The following is a 17236-nucleotide window of genomic DNA, read 5'->3' as shown; positions in this document are numbered from 1 at the left end:
TAAAAATTTATTTTCAGTGTTTACTCTTGCTTTCATCAGTAACTTTTACTATTGCCATGCATGCCATGCCACTTGAACAAAAGAAATGAGCTACCAGAATGAGGAGTTACATTTTCTTTCCCTAATTATGCCAGGTTTTTTTGTGTTTTTTTTGAGATGGAATTTCGCTCATCGCCCAGGCTGGAGTGCAGTGGCGCGATCTCGGCTCACTGCAAGCTCCACCTCCCGGGTTCACGCCATTCTCCTGTTCCAGCCTCCCAAGTAGCTGGGACTACAGGTGCCCGCCACCATGCCCGGCTAATTTTTTGTATTTTTAGTAGAGACAGGGTTTCACCGTGTTAACCAGGATGGTCTCGATCTCCTGACCTCGTGATCCGCCCGTCTCGGCCTCCCAAATACCTGCTTTTTAAATCTAACTTCTGTTTCTACTTTTTTCAGTACTCCATCTAATTAAAAAAAAAAAAAAAAAAGATAACTGGGCACAAATAAGTGAATTTCTACCATCTGGAACTACATGAATTGATTTCTGAAAAGTCATGTACACTTTCTACCTAATCATGTACATTTCCCAAGCCCAAAACTGCTTAAAGGTCTTTGTGGTGTCTTTAAGTGGGTTTGTTGAGGGATCTGGGTCCCACAATATAAAGAAACACACTGTATGACTTTTAAAGGCCCCTTACTATCCTTGGACACTGTGATTCTATGAATTACATATGATACATATGTCATGGTCCTTGTCAATTTTAAGAATTGTGTACTTGCAATTTGTTTTTGAGCAACCATTAGGGGGCAAGCTTGCATTCCTGGTAATTTAACTAGCAAATCGTGTTAGGTCTATACTAGAGCTAAGTATGGTTGCAGTGAAATTAGAATCTTCCGGAGAGCCTGATGAAAGTTCAGATTTCTGGCCACAAAGATTTTTGGTTTAGCAAGTCCACGGTCGGGTCTGGGAGTTTGTATTTTTAACACAGACCCTAAATGATTCTAATATATCTGGTCTGCACTCTTGCTTTTGGAAAGTACTGGTCAGGAAAACTCTCAAATAAAGTCAATCTCCTATTTTTATATCTTTAAAATCTAATGTCTTTTTAAAATTAATTATAAAGTATATATTTTACAAACCAATCAGAGCGTATCAGAAATTATAAAGGAATATATAAATTTAACTACAAATACATTTTTTAAAACTTCTTCATGGGAAGAAAAAAAAGTGAAATGAGAAGGTAAAATATGCACCAAGAAAAAATACTTGCATCACATGTTATTGACAACCATGATTAACCTTAATACATACAAAGGCACTTCAAAATCAGAAAGAGGCAAATATCCTCAGTAGAAAACTGCATAAGGGAAACTCACAAAAGAGTAAATAATGACAAATGTGAAGAAACTGTTTACCCTCATTAGTAAGCAAGGAAATGCAAATTAATAAGTTATTTTCTGACTATAACAAGGGTGATGACTGCCTAGTGTTACAGAGGTATGGGGAAATGAACACCCTTACACACTGCTGGCAGGGGGATAAATTGGTTCAACATTTCTGGAAGGCAGTGTGTCTCCAATAGCCTTTCAAATATTCATATCTTTTCAGTTATCTCATTTTGGGAGTCTGTCCTATGAAAATCACAGAAATAGCCAAAGATGAATGCTTAGGAAGTTTTATCCAGTGTTATTTATAATAGAAAAATAATAAATATCCTCAAAGTAGGAAACAAATACATAAGTTATGGCACAGCTATATAACAATAACTTAAAATCACTGAAATAGGAAATATTTAGCTCATTTATTCATTTAACAAATATTTGTTGAGTACCTACTGTGTACTAAACATTGTTCTAGGTGTTGACAGCATCACTGTAAACAAGTAACAAAGGGAAATGTTCATGACAATAATAACTGAAAAGCACTGTATGAGCCAAACCTGGGTTGCCCACCCCTGGGTGATTATAAGAAAATCTTTACACCCATTAAAAACACAGATTCCCAGTTCTCTTTCTTGGCAATTCTAGTAATAATGGGACCAAGGGAACCTATATTTTTAATAAGATTTTCAAATGATTTTTATGATTAGTCAAGCTTGGCAATTATCAGTCTGTATATCCTAAATTTAATTTCTAAGTATATATTCACAAAATTGACTGGAAGGAAAAACATCAAAATCTCAGCAGTAGTTCGTTCAATTTGACAAGACTACCAGAATTTTATACTTTTCAAGGTTTCTACTGTTATCATACATTATTATAAACAAATATTTTTTATTGCCTTTTACTATCTTGAAATAAAAATTGTAACATAATTCAAAATAACACACTTTATAATATGAAAATCAACAAAAAGAAAATAACTCATAACATTACATATTTTAATATGAAAATCTTTGGACAGAAAGAAGTAGTTGTATACTCAAACATACACTGAATCCTAGTATGATTATTTGGGGAACATTAAGCAACTCTTAGTAATGTTCTATATGAAACAGTCCAATCAGCCATCAATTTTTATGAAAACTGCATTCCTAGAAAATTCACTATATATTTAAATCTTGAAAAATGCGTAATATACGGCAGACACATTCAAAGCTTAGATAATTATAGATTTCTTACTTTCATGAAAGTCTTGCAAGGCAAGGGACAGATCATCATCTTTCAAGACTACACATTGCATTCTTGTAAAATCTGCCACGGGACCTGTCCCACTCACTGAATTTTAATAGTCTTATTATGACAACAAAAGTATCTCCCAAAAAAGTTCCCGAATTCCACCTAATAGAAGATATCTCCCCTATTTATAACCAAAAACCTAAAACTACTATCAGGTAATAAATTAATATGTTTACATGACATGTTTTTTCCGCAATTGTGTCCCACACAACGTAACTGGTTGGATTAAAGAATGAACAAATGACTAAGTGGAAACTAAATTGTGATACACACACAGTAACCATGCAATGATCACTTAGCAAGCAATGTGCCCTAGATGTTTCTGTCCCATCTATCCTAGTACGACCCCACTGCATGAGCAGGAAGACTAGGATGCTTTCAGGAAAAGAGGTTTCTTAACTAATCTGTTCTTGTTCGCTTTTTTGTTTCTGACATCTAACTTAAGTCTTTTCTATCACAGTATGCCTGTTTCCCCTTATTTTGACTAGATGAAAAGGAAAACACTTGGTCACACATGGGAGATTTTGACCCAAATGCTCAATGATGCTAATGGAGGAGATCCACAAAAGGAGGGAGCTTCTTCACAGAGTTTCTATTTTTCACTGGCACGAATTATTTTAAGTTGCTTGAAAACAGCATTTCTCTTTCTAGAGTAAAACAGGGTTAGTAATGGCTGGAAGAATAGGACTTTGCCCGTGGTTATACCTGGCATATACATTTATCTTGGACCCTTTTTAGTTATCACAGAATAATTTTTTTATTGATGTGAACAACTTACACAAGAAACCCGTTTCCAGTGGCAGCTTGTCAACAATCTCTGGACTGGGATTCATTTACTTCTTGGTTGAGAAACAGGCAAAGTTTTCCATGCCTGCTTATTTTCACCTATTGCATTTTTGCATTATGTGTTTCATCTTTGGCATATATTCCCAGGAAAGATGCTAATGGAAAGAAACCAGGGGCAACTATTCTAATAAGCCAGTTAACTTTGCTTTCCTCTCTGTGGTAGGAGATCGCAGTAATCAGTGCCCCTCTGGGTTTACCTTAGACTCAGTTGGACCTTTTTGTGCTGGTAAGTACAGAGATAAAGGGTTTTATTGTAATGAAAATGTCAATGTTGGATAGCATTTAATGGATATCTATTGCCCTTTCCCTAGGTATTTAATCATCACAACAGTTCTGTAAACATCCCATTTGACAGCTAAGGAAATAGAGATGTAGAAAAGTCAAACTACCAAAAACCACTCAGCATCAAGTGGCAGAGCTACATTTGAATTTAAGTTAATTGCAAAGCCCATGTTCTCTGAATTTGGCCACAGCCAACTGTGTCAGAGATAGTGACTAACTATAGATGTGGAGCGAGCAGACAGACAATAAACACTATACTTCATCTGGTGACTTGATTGCTGTGGGTGTGAGAGCCACAATCCAACATTAAGCCACTGAACCCTAGAATTAATCAGAGGACAGGCAGGATTGTGGACTTATCACTAATGTAAACCAATTTTATCCCACCAAAGTACCAGCACAAGAGATGTACAGATAAGTTAACTGCTAAGTAAATGGCTTGAGGAGCTTACATTTACATACACAGCGCTTTTCTTTCATTAGTAGGCAATGTAATATAGTCTTATGATAAAGAGGTGGTCTTTTGACTACCGAGGTTCAAATGACAGCCCTGCCAGTAATGACTTATATGACCTTAAGCAATTTATGTAACTTCTTTGTTCCTCAGTTTTGTCCTGCAAAATGAGGACAGTAATAAAAATACTTATCTCCTAGAAATTCTGCGATGAAACAGTTAAAGCAGGTAAAAGGCATTTAGAGCACAGTAGATAAATATATTTTAGCTATTATCATTGTTGTTTTACGATGTAATCTAACCATCTATTCACTATCAAGGATAACTCAGATGCCTCAAATTATTTTCATTTAGTGAATTCATTTTGTGGCACTTAAAGTATTTTCTATTATAGTTGATTCAACTTCTTGGCCTCTATAAGCAATTATTTTTACTGGCTTTAATAACTCCCAGAAAGTAGGGATTTTATATATTGATCTGGGCCTTCTTGTTTTTTTCTTTCAGATGAGGATGAATGTGCAGCAGGGAATCCCTGTTCCCATACCTGCCACAATGCCATGGGGACCTACTACTGCTCCTGCCCTAAAGGCCTCACCATAGCTGCAGATGGAAGAACTTGTCAAGGTATTCACGAATCTAATAGACACATTTAAGCAATGGGTCAAGGCAATCTTTGACCTAGAAAAAGTGTGATAGACCCATTCTCTTCTTTCCTACTACTTCTGCCCACACTTTGGCAACAAACAGAAGGTTGGGCTGAAAAAACAAGAACACTGCTCATGCACTGCCTGCATGTAGGGCACTCTCAAGGCAGGAATGCCTGGAGCATCTCACTCAAGATCTCAGAAAGGAGAAGTAACTTCTTAAAAGCCACCTAATTTGTAAATGGTCTGATTAGTCAGTCTATGAAGATACTAATCACACCGTGCTGCTGTGAGTTTGTCAGCTATTTAGCCCACCTGAAGTGACTCAACCAAAAACTTCAGTCCTTCTTGTTCTTTTCTAGTTTCAAGTGTCCTTCATGGCTTTTCATATCCCTATTTCACAGCAGGTTCTTGGGCTGGTGTTCTTCAGTTCACCTCAGTTGAATGATTCCTTCTGTTGCAGATATTGATGAGTGTGCTTTGGGTAGGCACACCTGCCACGCTGGTCAGGACTGTGACAATACAATTGGATCCTATCGCTGTGTGGTCCATTGTGGAACTGGTTTTCGAAGAACCTCTGATGGGCTGAGTTGTCAAGGTATAAAAATGGAGGCCTTTTCTTTATGTTCATGACAGTAAGAATTAGACCCCCCTTTTGACTCCTCGAAAGTTAACTGTCTCAGAAACTCCAAGAGGAAGGGACCACATAAAAGGGAGAGAGTGAGGAGATATCCAGCAAGTGGGACTCCTGTCTCTCTGGAGAACTTAAACCTGAACTTCATTTTATACGTTTTATAAGTTGAGCTTCTTCATGAGCTCGTATTCAGATACATTCCACAGCTATTTTAAATATGTATGGCACAGTGGTTTTGAATGACCATTTGCCTGTTACCATTTGATTAAGATCATACTGCACAGTCCAATAAAATCTATTTCATAAAATTCCATTGCATAAGACTGCCAGAATGTTTGTTGAAGGATATTTTTAGTAGGCTATTTTTAAGAACAGTTTTAGGTTCACAGCAAAATTGAGCAGAAAGTACATAGATTCCCACATAACCCCTTCCCTCCACACACACAGCCTTCCTCACTATCAACATCCCACACTAGCAAATGTACCAGGGCGGTACATTTGTTACAGTCAATAAACCTACACTGACACATCATTATCACTCAGAGGCTAGCTTATATTAAGCTTCTCTTGGTGTTGCACATTCTATAGGTTTGCAAAAATTTATAACAACATGTATCTGCCATGATAGTGTCGTACAGAATAGTTTCACTGTCCTCAAAATTCTCTGTGCTTCACTGAATCATTTCTGTTTCCTCCAACCTCTGACAAACACCGATCTTGTTACTATCTTTGTGGTTTTGCCTTTTCCAGAATGTCATATAGTTGGAATCATACAATTGTGCAGCCTTTTCAGATTGCCTTCTTTCACTTAGTAACATTTAAGGTTCCTCCACCCCTTTTCATGGCTTGATAGTTCATTTCTTTTCACTGCTCAATAATAAATATCTAGATACAAAACAGTTTACCTAGTGAAGGACATCTTAGTTGCCTCCAAGTTTTGGCAAATATAAATAAAGCTGTTATCAGGATTTTTCATAAAGGAAAAGACAGTGGATCCAAAACTGAATGTTTATCAACAGAATAAATGAAGCATGGTACATACACCATGAACCACTGTGCATCCATGAGAAAAATCCAGATGTAGGAAAGTATGTATAATTTTGCAGAAAAGAGTATGTAACTGGAAAAACAACCAAAGAAAAAAAGGAAATGGATCTATATATTTCGGTGGAGATATTTATGTGGCTGCAGTAGAAATAAATTATTATTCATACTAGATTGTTAATGTTGTTTGCCTTTGGTGGGTAAGAAGGGTAAAAAGGGAGAAGGGAGCCCAACCAAAAGAGGAAGAAGAAAAAAAAAACTGCACTAAGAAAAATATTTTAAAAGTTTGTGATCACAGCCGGGTGCAGTGGTTCACAAATGTAATCCCAGCTATTTGGGAGGCTGAGGCAGGAGAATCACTTGAACCCAGGAGGTAGAGGTTGCAGTGAGCCGAGATTGTGCCATTGCACTCCAGCCTGGGTGACAGAGAGAGACTCTGTCTCAAAAACAAAACAAAAAAGTATATCATCACATCTGTGTTTATGTAAGTTAACACATTGTAGATTTTGAGTGGTTAAATTAAAAGATGTCAAATAGAAAACAAGTACAAAATAAGAGACATTGGCAATCCAGAATGTAAGGTGAGGAAGTGAAGAGCTCAACTATGGTGATTTTTCTTTTGAAGGGTTTGGAATATAGCAAGAGAGAAGTGGCAGGAGCTTGAGATGAGTATGGACTTAGAGGAAAATTTTGATTATATCTACAGGTTTATTGGAAAGAAAAAGTATAATTTTTTAAAAAGTACTTCCTTCTTTTACTTAAGTTTTGAGATATATGTGCAGAATGTGCAGGTTTGTTACATAGGTATGCACATGCCATGGTGGTTTGCTGCACCCATCAACCCATCACCTACATTAGGTATTTCTCCTAAGGCTGTCCCTCCCCTAACCCCCTCCCAACCCCTCGACAGGCCCTGGTGTGTGATGCTTCCCTCCCTATGTCCATGCATTCTCATTGTTCAACTCCCACTTAGGAGTGAGAACACACAGTGTGTGGTTTTCTGTTCCTGTGTTAGTTTGCTGAGAATTATGGTTTCCAGCTTAATCCTGCAAAGGACATGAACTTACCCTTTTAATGGCTGCATAGTATTCCATGGTGTATATGTGCCACATTTTATGTGAAGGACCTCTCAAGGAGAACTGCAAACCACTGCTCAAGGAAATAAGAGAGGACATAAACGTTCCATGCTCATGGATAGGAAGAATCAATATCGTGAAAATGGCCATACTGCCCAAAGTAATTTATAGATTCAGTGCTATCCCCATCAAGCTACCACTGATTTTCTTCACAGAACTAGAAAAAACTACTTTAAATTTTATGTGGAACCAAAAAAGAGCCCGTATAGCCAAGACAATCCTAAGCAAAAAGAAAAAAACTGGAGGCATCATGCTACCTGACTTCAAACTATACTACAAAGCTACAGTAACAAAAACAGCATGGTACTGGTGCCAAAACAGATATATAGACCAATGGAACAGAAAAGAGGCCTCAGAAATACCACCACATATCTACAACCATCTGATCTTTGACAAACCTGACACAAGCAATAGGGAAAGGATTCCCTATGTAATAAATGGTGAGAAAACTGGCTAGCCATATGCAGAAAATTGAAACTGGACCCCTTCCTTACACCTTATACAAAAATTAACTCAAGATGGGTTAACGACTTAAACATAAGACCTAAAACCATAAAAACCCTAGAAGAAAACCTAGGCAATAGCATTCAGGACATAGGCATGGGCAAAGACTTCATGACTAAAACACCGAAAGCAATGGCAACAAAAGTCAAAATTGACAAATGGGATCTAATTAAACTGAAGAGCTTCTGCACAGCAAAAGAAACTATCAGAGTGAGAAAATTTTTGCAATCTATCGATCTGACAAAGGGCTAATATCCAGAACCTACAAGAAACTTAAACAAATTTACAAGAAAAAAAAAAATCCCATCAAAAAGTACACAAAGGATATGAACAGACACTTCGCAAAAGAAGACATTTATGCAGCCAACAACCATATGAGTAAAAGCTCATCATCACTGGTCATTAGAGAAATGCAAATCAAAACCACAATGAGACCATCTTACGTAAGTTAGAATGGCAATCATTAAAAAGTCAGGAAACAACAGATGCTGGAGAGGAGGTAGAGAAATAGGAATGCTTTTACACTGTTGGTGGGAGTGTAAATTAGTTCGATGATTGTGGAAGACAGTGTGGCGATTCCTCAAGGAACTAGAACCAGAAATACCGTTTGACCCACCAATCCCATTACTGGATATATACTCAAAGGATTATAAATCATTCTACTATAAAGACACGTGCACACGTATGTTTACTGAAGCACTATTCACAATAGTAAAGACATAGAACCAACCCAAATGCCCATCAGTGATAGACTGGAAGGACTTTAAAAATGCACAGGAGGAGGGAATGATTGATGGACCACAGTCCTCATCTTGGTGAGGAAGGGTAAGATGGGCTGCAGAGCTCAAAAGCTCAAATAGAGGGACTTTTCTTCAGTGAGAGAAGAGGGATTTCTTCCTCTGGGACTGGAGGAAAGGAAAGGAAAGAAGGTACAAACCACAGGCAATTCCCCAAGAGTTTGAGGAGTTCATGCCTGCAGAGTTTTTGTTACACTATGACCCAGATGGTGTTTGGGAAGTACAACGTAGCAGTGACTGCAAATGTAGCGAAATGCTGATGTTAATGCAGTCAGGCACAGGGTGATAAAGACCTGCACCAAGTTAAGGAGCAAGAAAGGGGAAGAAAGGACAATTGCAAAAGACCTTAGTAGTGTTGGAGTTTTTTCCTCTGTATTCAGCATCCCAGTCTGTCAGTAACATTCCAGGACTGGAACTTCCTAGAAACAGGAGTGAGAGCCATATGGCAAAATACTTAAAGTAGAAGAGTGTTTCATTGACAGTTCTGTATCATTAGCAGTTGTCTACTTTTAAGAGTATTGAAGAGAGATATCCTCTCCAGCAATTAATTCTGTCAAGTATTTGGCAGATCACATGAGTGTGAATACATTGGATAGGTTTTAGAGATCTTAAACATGGTAATGATCAAGATCATTAAAATGTTAAATATTTGGGATACATTAACTCAGGTTTCCTAATAGCATATAATGAAAGTATTGTTTTATTTAACAGATATTAATGAATGTCAAGAATCCAGCCCCTGTCACCAGCGCTGTTTCAATGCCATAGGAAGTTTCCACTGTGGATGTGAACCTGGGTATCAGCTCAAAGGCAGAAAATGCATGGGTAAGAAAAGGGCTTTGAATTTAAAGGAATGACACCTCTACAACTTCTTAATGATGTCTGATCTAAATGCATAAAGTGTGTCTTGGTACTGGTTCCCATTTAGGACATCAAGCATGCAGCATGTATGCAATCCATGCAAAACCAAAATGACAAAAAATGCTATGTTTTATGAGTTTCTTTTTCTAATTACATACCCATTCTTCATGACATTTCCTCTAATTTTTTTGCAAAAGTATACCTATACATATAAATATATGTACATATATATGTATACAAATGAAATTAACAGTGTATATAAATTTTATTTTTCTAAGAAGAGAAAATGGTATGGCTACCTGCTCTATAAAACAGTATTTGTTTTTGTTTTTGATTTTTATTCTATTTTAAAGTGTGTTACATACATTGTTGAATTTAAGCACTTTAACCTTACACAGTGATTATGCAATGAATATATGTAAATAATATCCCTAAACTCCAAAAGTATGATTTCCCTGGAAAAGTTGAATACATAATTTTCTTAATCTACATTACCTTTGTTCTTTCATCAAGATGTGAACGAGTGTAGGCAGAATGTATGCAGACCAGATCAGCACTGTAAGAACACCCGTGGTGGCTATAAGTGCATTGATCTTTGTCCAAATGGAATGACCAAGGCAGAAAATGGAACCTGTATTGGTGAGTGTCTGGCTGTTTCCATGACTGAGATCAGTTCGCCATCAACAAGTCAAGTAAGGCATTCATTTTAAAACTAGTGATTACAGTAAATTTAAGCTACCAAGGAAATCTTTCTTTTTCCATAAGTACTCCCAACTTCTAGGATAATTGAGCTCCAGGTCCCAGGGTCATGGCTATACCCGGAAATGGAAGCTCACTATGAAAACTTACGACCATTTTGATCTCCCATCAATTAAATATTTGGTTTACATGGTTTAATATCCACAAGCATTAATATTATCTCACATAATTTCTAATATGAAATTTAGCATATATGTTAAGAATTTCATGGAGGAAAGAAAAATTATGTCTGTAGGAGATTTATTAAAATTCAAAATATAATTATTTTGGAGCTGTATATTCTTTAAATATCAAATCCATGACCAGACAAATAAATAATTTGCCCAAAATTTATGCTTTATCTATTCTACATCAATGACCAGACACAATGGTACATTATATTTCTCCCTACATTTTTTCTGTGTATGTCTATTCTGTACCAGCCTGGTTAGCAGAGCTAGCAACTGTAGGATTTATAAAAATAAAAGAGATACCATTCCCGTTCTCATTCCTGCTAAAGAACACAGGAGAAAGAAATAATGTATGGGTTAAATTGGCCTACTCTAGTCCCTCCACTATACCCCCTCCCCCCAAAAAAGCAAAAACCTATAATACAAGGTGAATGAAACACCATAAAGAGGAACAAATTCTACAAGAATACCCAAGAAAGTGACTGTATCCAGTAGGAGTCACTATGAAGGAGGTCGTGGAAATGATCACATTTAAATATAGGTTGGGATGTTACTAGATGGAGATGATAGGAAAAGGAAAGCAAGAAAGCCTTGTATAAGGGAGAAAGAGCTGAACTTAGGGATTAAGTGTTAAAATTCATTGTTCCTTCTTGATAGCTGTCTAACCTTTGGACAAGTCTTATGATTACACAGAAATTTGAGTTTAAGTCTCTTGTTGTAAAAATAACAGTTTTTCTTTAAAAAATCAATTCTAAAATATTAATAAAATTATAGTGTCTTAGATTTGTTTCAAAACAATATGATAGGATTGTGGGGGATAGATATAGATGAAGGAATATTGGCCATCTGTTGATAGTTGCTAAGTTCATTAGTATAATTTAAAACAACAACAACTGGTGATGGGAATTGAACTATTAGATTTCAAAGACTTGTTTCAGCTCTCACACTATAGATATTGGTCAATACTTTCCTTATCATTTAATAGCAGCCAACTCTATCAGGAGTTTGATGCCAGCCTGGCCAACATGGTGGAACCCCGTCTCTACTAAAAATACAAAAATTAGCTGGGCAAGGTGGCGCATGCCTGTAGTCCCAGCTACTCTGAGGGCTGAGGTGGGAGGATCACTTGAACCCAGCAGGCAGAGGTTGCAGTAAGCTAAGGTCATGCCACTGCACTCCAGCCTGGGTGATAGAGCGATACCCCATCTCAAAAAAAAAAAGGGGTAGCAGCCATCTCAGAGCATCATGTACAGTTACATGCAACTATAAACATTTTTCAGAATACTGACCCTAATTATGTATAAGATTAACTAGGCATGAGATGAGTTGAAAGAGCAGAAACTTTTTAAGAAGCTACAGCAAAAATCTAGCTAAGTGGAAATGTAAATGTAGAGATACATGGTTTTGATTGAGGAAATAGAACTACCCAATCTTTGTATATAGCAAATGTTCAAACTATTATTACTAGAAACTCTTTTAAAAGAAATGCTTTTCAATAGCAGGAATACAGAACATCATTTATCATTTAAAGCTTGATGGACTTGAAACACAGGCATGCTGTTATCACAAATAGGGGAGTAAGGTTAAGGCACTGAGGGTGTGCTGGGTTTGAAGTAGTGGTAAAACAAAGAGATGGGGATGTCCAGCTAGCAGCTAGAAACATGGGACTGTGGATCAGAAGCAATATAGCACTACTGTTCTCAGTCTGTCTAAACTCTAATCACTTGTACAAAGAAGACAACAAAAGGAGGAAGGGATATAGAGAAGGAGAAAAAAGAAATCTGAGAATAAAACTCTCCATAATAGGGAGCAGGAGGAGGAAAAGCAGCCAGTTAATAAGTGGCAGAGCTGGGACTTGAACCCAGGTTTTCTGATTCCAAGTTGTAAGTTGGTATGATCTCAACCACTTGGTGAGAAATGCAACCTTTGGCAATCCTACAGAATGCTGATTTCAGATACAATGACTTTGGGTTTGAAAGAGGAAATGTTACTTCTTATTGCCTCCATGTCTGTAGATATTGATGAATGTAAAGATGGGACCCATCAGTGCAGATATAACCAGATATGTGAGAATACAAGAGGCAGCTATCGCTGTGTATGCCCAAGAGGTTATCGGTCTCAAGGAGTTGGAAGACCCTGCATGGGTAAGTTAATAGGAACTTGTTGAGCAATAAAGCTACTGATACAGTTACCTAGCCTTACCAACTCGCTTAGGGCCACTTTCTCTATCCTCAAATGGTCTCTTGTTACAATAATAAGGTATGTAAATTGATTTACATCATTCAACACAATTTGGATACTTCTTTGGAGACTTCATATTGAGCTCAATTTACACTGACATTTCAAGTGATAATAATCACTTACTGTGTGCTTGCTGTACACCATACATACCAAAGTGAGGTTCTGATATAATTGCCATCACAACTTAATTACCAAGATTATCTCATTGATTATATCTCTATGCACATGACATAAATGTTTGCATAGATACATTTTATTTGAGCATGACGTATACTTGTATGTAGTATGAAAGTTTAGGTGTGAGGTTTTAAAATAGGGACACACAATTTAAACAAATGGATAATTATTACTTTATTGCATATTTAATGCTTAAATATCTCATTCATTTCTCCCCACTTGCCTACTTGTTTTCATCTTAGTCATATTTGAATATGAAGGCAAATAGAAAATATCTGTAAGAAGATAACCACATACTTTTGGTAAAAATTAATGCATTTATAATCAAGAAACTGATCTATCAAACTGTAGTCTTCCTTAGAATATTCAATTGCACTAAAATAATTGTGTGGGCTTTTCAATACTAGCTTCTGGGTTACATGCTGTTTTTCAAATTGGTTGCCTTGTTGTCTACTTAACGATTATTCATAGCAAATTCTCCCAAAAAGACGTAGCTCTGTCTTTATGCAATCCCTCGCATAGTATTTTGTATGTAGCAAATATTCAAACTAATACCATTACTAGAAACTCTTTTAATGTTTTTTAATAACAGCAATACAAAGCATCATTTTAGTCTTCTATTTAGATATTATCATTTATATATAGTTTAAAATCTTGATTAGCCATAACAGTGACTTTTCAGAATGAAATACAGGTATTTGTTCACCAATTTGGCCACCAGTTGGATCTCAGACATTGTGCTAGGGAATAAAACAAGGAAGGATGCAGAACCATTGCCTTAAAACAAGAGTTAGAATGGCTGGGCGTGGTGGTTCACACCTGTAATCCCAGCACTTTGGGAGGCCAAGATGGGTGGACCACCTGAGGTCAGGAATTCGAGACCAGCCTGGCCAACATGGCGAAACCCCATCTCTACTAAAAGTACAAAAATTAGCTGGGCATGGCGGCAGGCACTTGTAATCCCAGCTACTCAGCAGGCTGAGACAGGAGAATTGCTTGCACCTGCGGTGTGGAGGTTGCAGTGAGCCAAGATTGCACCACTGCACTCCAGTCTGGGCAACAAGAGCAAAACTCTGTCTCAAAAAAAAAGAAAGAAAGAAAGAAAAGAGTTAAGATATTAATTTTTACCTACTAAAAGTTTTTAAAGCAAAATTTACTATTTTATTCTACCTTCCTATATTGTTTTCTTTCATGCCACTGTGGTAATGAATTAAAAAATTTGGCTTTCATTCCCTTTTCCAATTTATAGGAAGAGTTACAAGTACAGATTCCATGTGTTGACCTAGCAATAGAAAGCAAATAACTTTTTAAAATTTTACATGTTTGGTGAGTTTATATCTTGTTAAGAACTGATTCTATGTCCTTGTTTCCTTGTTTTTAATCTATTGGGGGAAAATGTGCTTGGCTTGTTCATTAATTCAAAATTACTAATTCAGAAAATAAAAATTTAAAGTCTGTAGTTTTGCCAGCATTCCTACCTCTAAAACTTGTAATTAAATGCAAACTAGAGATGTGATTTCATTTCTCTCTCTACTGATAGAATTAAGATCTATATTAGCTTTGAACTCTGGTTTTCATGTATTTAAGACCACATTTTCCCATAGGATCTTTTTCGTTTCTACTGTTCATGGCTTGATTTGGCACAGGATATCAAGCCCATTCCTTCATTAATTCAACAAATGTTTATTGAGCACCTACTTTGTGTTGGATGATGTTCTAGGTTGTGGGAATACATCGCTAAACAGGGCAGACCAGGTCTCTGTCCTCGTGGAGTTTACCTTTCAGAGAGAGAAAGAAGAATCACAAAATATACAATTTCAGATAGTGATAAGCACTTTAAGGAAAAATAAAACAGTAAGGAGAAAGAGAGACCCAGACTGGGGTGGTAGCACTGTGACCCAGGCAGCCTCTCTGAGAAACTGGACAAAAGGAAAGAGCAGGCCAGGCGTGGTGACGCACGCCTCTAATCCCAGCACTTTGGGAGACCGAGGCGGGCTGATCATGAGGTCAGGAGATCTAGACCATCCTGGCTAACACAGTGAAACCCTGTCTCTATTTAAAATACAAAAAAGATTAGCTGGGTGTGGTGGCACACGCCTGTAGTCCCAGGTACTCAGGAGGCTGAGACAGGAGAATCCCTTGAACTCAGGTGGCAGAGATTGCAAGTGAGCTGAGATCATGCCACTGCACTCCAGCCTAGGCAACAGAGCAACTCTATCTCAAAAAAAAAAAAAAAAAAAAAAAAAAAAAAAAAAAAAGGAAAGAGCAGCCACGATGGGAAGCTCTGAGCAAGTGTATTTCATGCTGAGGAGAAGCCAGGTCGATGTCATTCATAAAAGAATGCACTGACCATAAATAAGGAAGAACCAAGGGGTCAGGCTATTGGAGCAAAGGTAGGCAGAGGGTAAGGAGGATAAAGAGCCCATAATAAAGAATGTGATGGGAAAACATGAAAGGTCTTGGGCAGACAAGCAATATGATATGGTTTACATTTGGAAAAGTTCTCTCGCTGCTATGTGGAGAATTAGGAGGGCAAAGATGCTTGCAGAAAGACCAAGTCATTTAAACAAACATAAAAGTAGTTACATTTTTTAAAATTATGTATGGACATATTAGAAAGCTTCCAACATTGTCAACCAGTAGAAAAGTCAGAATTCCATCTGAAATATTTGTCAAAAGAAAGAAAAAACAAGAGAGAAATTTCCCAAATGTACACGTATGATTGTATTAAGAGGTATTATCTTGAGACATTTTTATAAGTGAAGTTTGATGAAAATTGTATTCATTTGTGAGCCCACACTCTCTTGTACCGTTTTTCCCCCAGAGGAAGAGACACAAATTTTAACAATTTAGGATGTCTCTGCCTAGCTGAACTGAGAAAGCTTAGTGTAGTATTTCTAAGATTTAAAATCTTAATGTTACTCGTAGAATTACATGTAAAAATGTATACCAAATTAGCTTAAACTGATCAAGGAGACAAGGCTGAAAACAGAGTTCCCTAGATCTTAAGGCCATAAGTGAAAGTCAAAGGAGTATGAATTCACAGAACTAATGTGTCTCGTTTTCTGAGCCACTTGCTCCAATGTGAGTGTTCAAATAAAATGTGTGCATTAGTATTTAGGGGGAAATTTACAGAATCTGTCTTTATGTTCATAACTGAATGATTAAAGCTTCCTCAAAAGTTCACAACAGTTGAGGAGAAATTACTGTATGCCTGGCTTTAGAGGGTAACAATATCTTCGGTTTGTTTCACAGATTCATTCTATATTCCTGTGTTTTGTGTGTGTATGTATGTGTCTTTTTTTCTCTTTTTTATGTCATGGCACACGAGCAGACATTAATGAATGTGAACAAGTGCCTAAACCTTGTGCACATCAGTGCTCCAACACCCCCGGCAGCTTCAAGTGTATCTGTCCGCCGGGACAACATTTATTAGGGGACGGGAAATCTTGCGCTGGATTGGAGAGGCTGCCAAATTACGGCACTCAGTACAGTAGCTATAACCTTGCACGGTTCTCCCCTGTGAGAAACAACTATCAACCTCAACAGCATTACAGACAGTACTCACATCTCTACAGCTCCTACTCAGAGTATAGAAACAGCAGAACATCTCTCTCCAGGACTAGAAGGACTATTAGGAAAACTTGCCCTGAAGGCTCTGAGGCAAGCCATGACACATGTGTAGGTAAATGTCAGCCATATTACATTTCCTTTCTGTGGGCTCTCTTACTGATCAAAGTATGTGTACAGCACCTGTGATTGTTTGGGTGCAGTGAACTACATCTGATCTCAAGTCCGGAATGACTCGAAATTTTAAGACATTTATTTTGGCACCTAAAACTATTACAGACTTGAGTCAAGTAAATTATGGATTTACATGTGGGCATTCTGATAATTTATTGTGTTATAGTAAGTTTCTCTTTTTGGTCATCCTGAAGGTGTTACTAAATTTAATGCTACATAGAAATAAATTTCGGTGGCATCCAGAATATAGTTTATTTAAAAGAGGATGTAAATATTGCCACA

The 17236-nt window shown here is 37.1% G+C and overlaps 1 protein-coding gene across 8 annotated transcripts in view; it reads left to right on the top strand.

The window, feature by feature from the left end:
- The window catches only part of HMCN1 (hemicentin 1), a 508510-nt gene that overhangs the window by 479542 nt on the left and 11732 nt on the right, over positions 1-17236 (top strand). For 7 of the 8 annotated variants that reach the window (XM_050765519.1, XM_050765493.1, XM_050765511.1 and 4 more), the window contains 7 exons: positions 3671-3733; positions 4748-4867; positions 5351-5485; positions 9714-9827; positions 10377-10502; positions 12808-12936; positions 16545-16895. In XM_050765519.1, coding sequence (XP_050621476.1) covers positions 3671-3733; positions 4748-4867; positions 5351-5485; positions 9714-9827; positions 10377-10502; positions 12808-12936; positions 16545-16895 — 1038 coding nt within the window. The remainder of the gene's footprint in view (positions 1-3670; positions 3734-4747; positions 4868-5350; positions 5486-9713; positions 9828-10376; positions 10503-12807; positions 12937-16544; positions 16896-17236) is intronic. The other variant, XM_050765502.1, reaches the window with a different exon arrangement.

This window comes from Macaca thibetana, chromosome 1 (assembly GCF_024542745.1).
Source record: "Macaca thibetana thibetana isolate TM-01 chromosome 1, ASM2454274v1, whole genome shotgun sequence".
NCBI lineage: Eukaryota > Metazoa > Chordata > Mammalia > Primates > Cercopithecidae > Macaca > Macaca thibetana.
The sequence above is the reverse complement of the archived record's forward strand: the minus strand, read 5'-3'. Positions and strand labels throughout refer to the sequence as shown.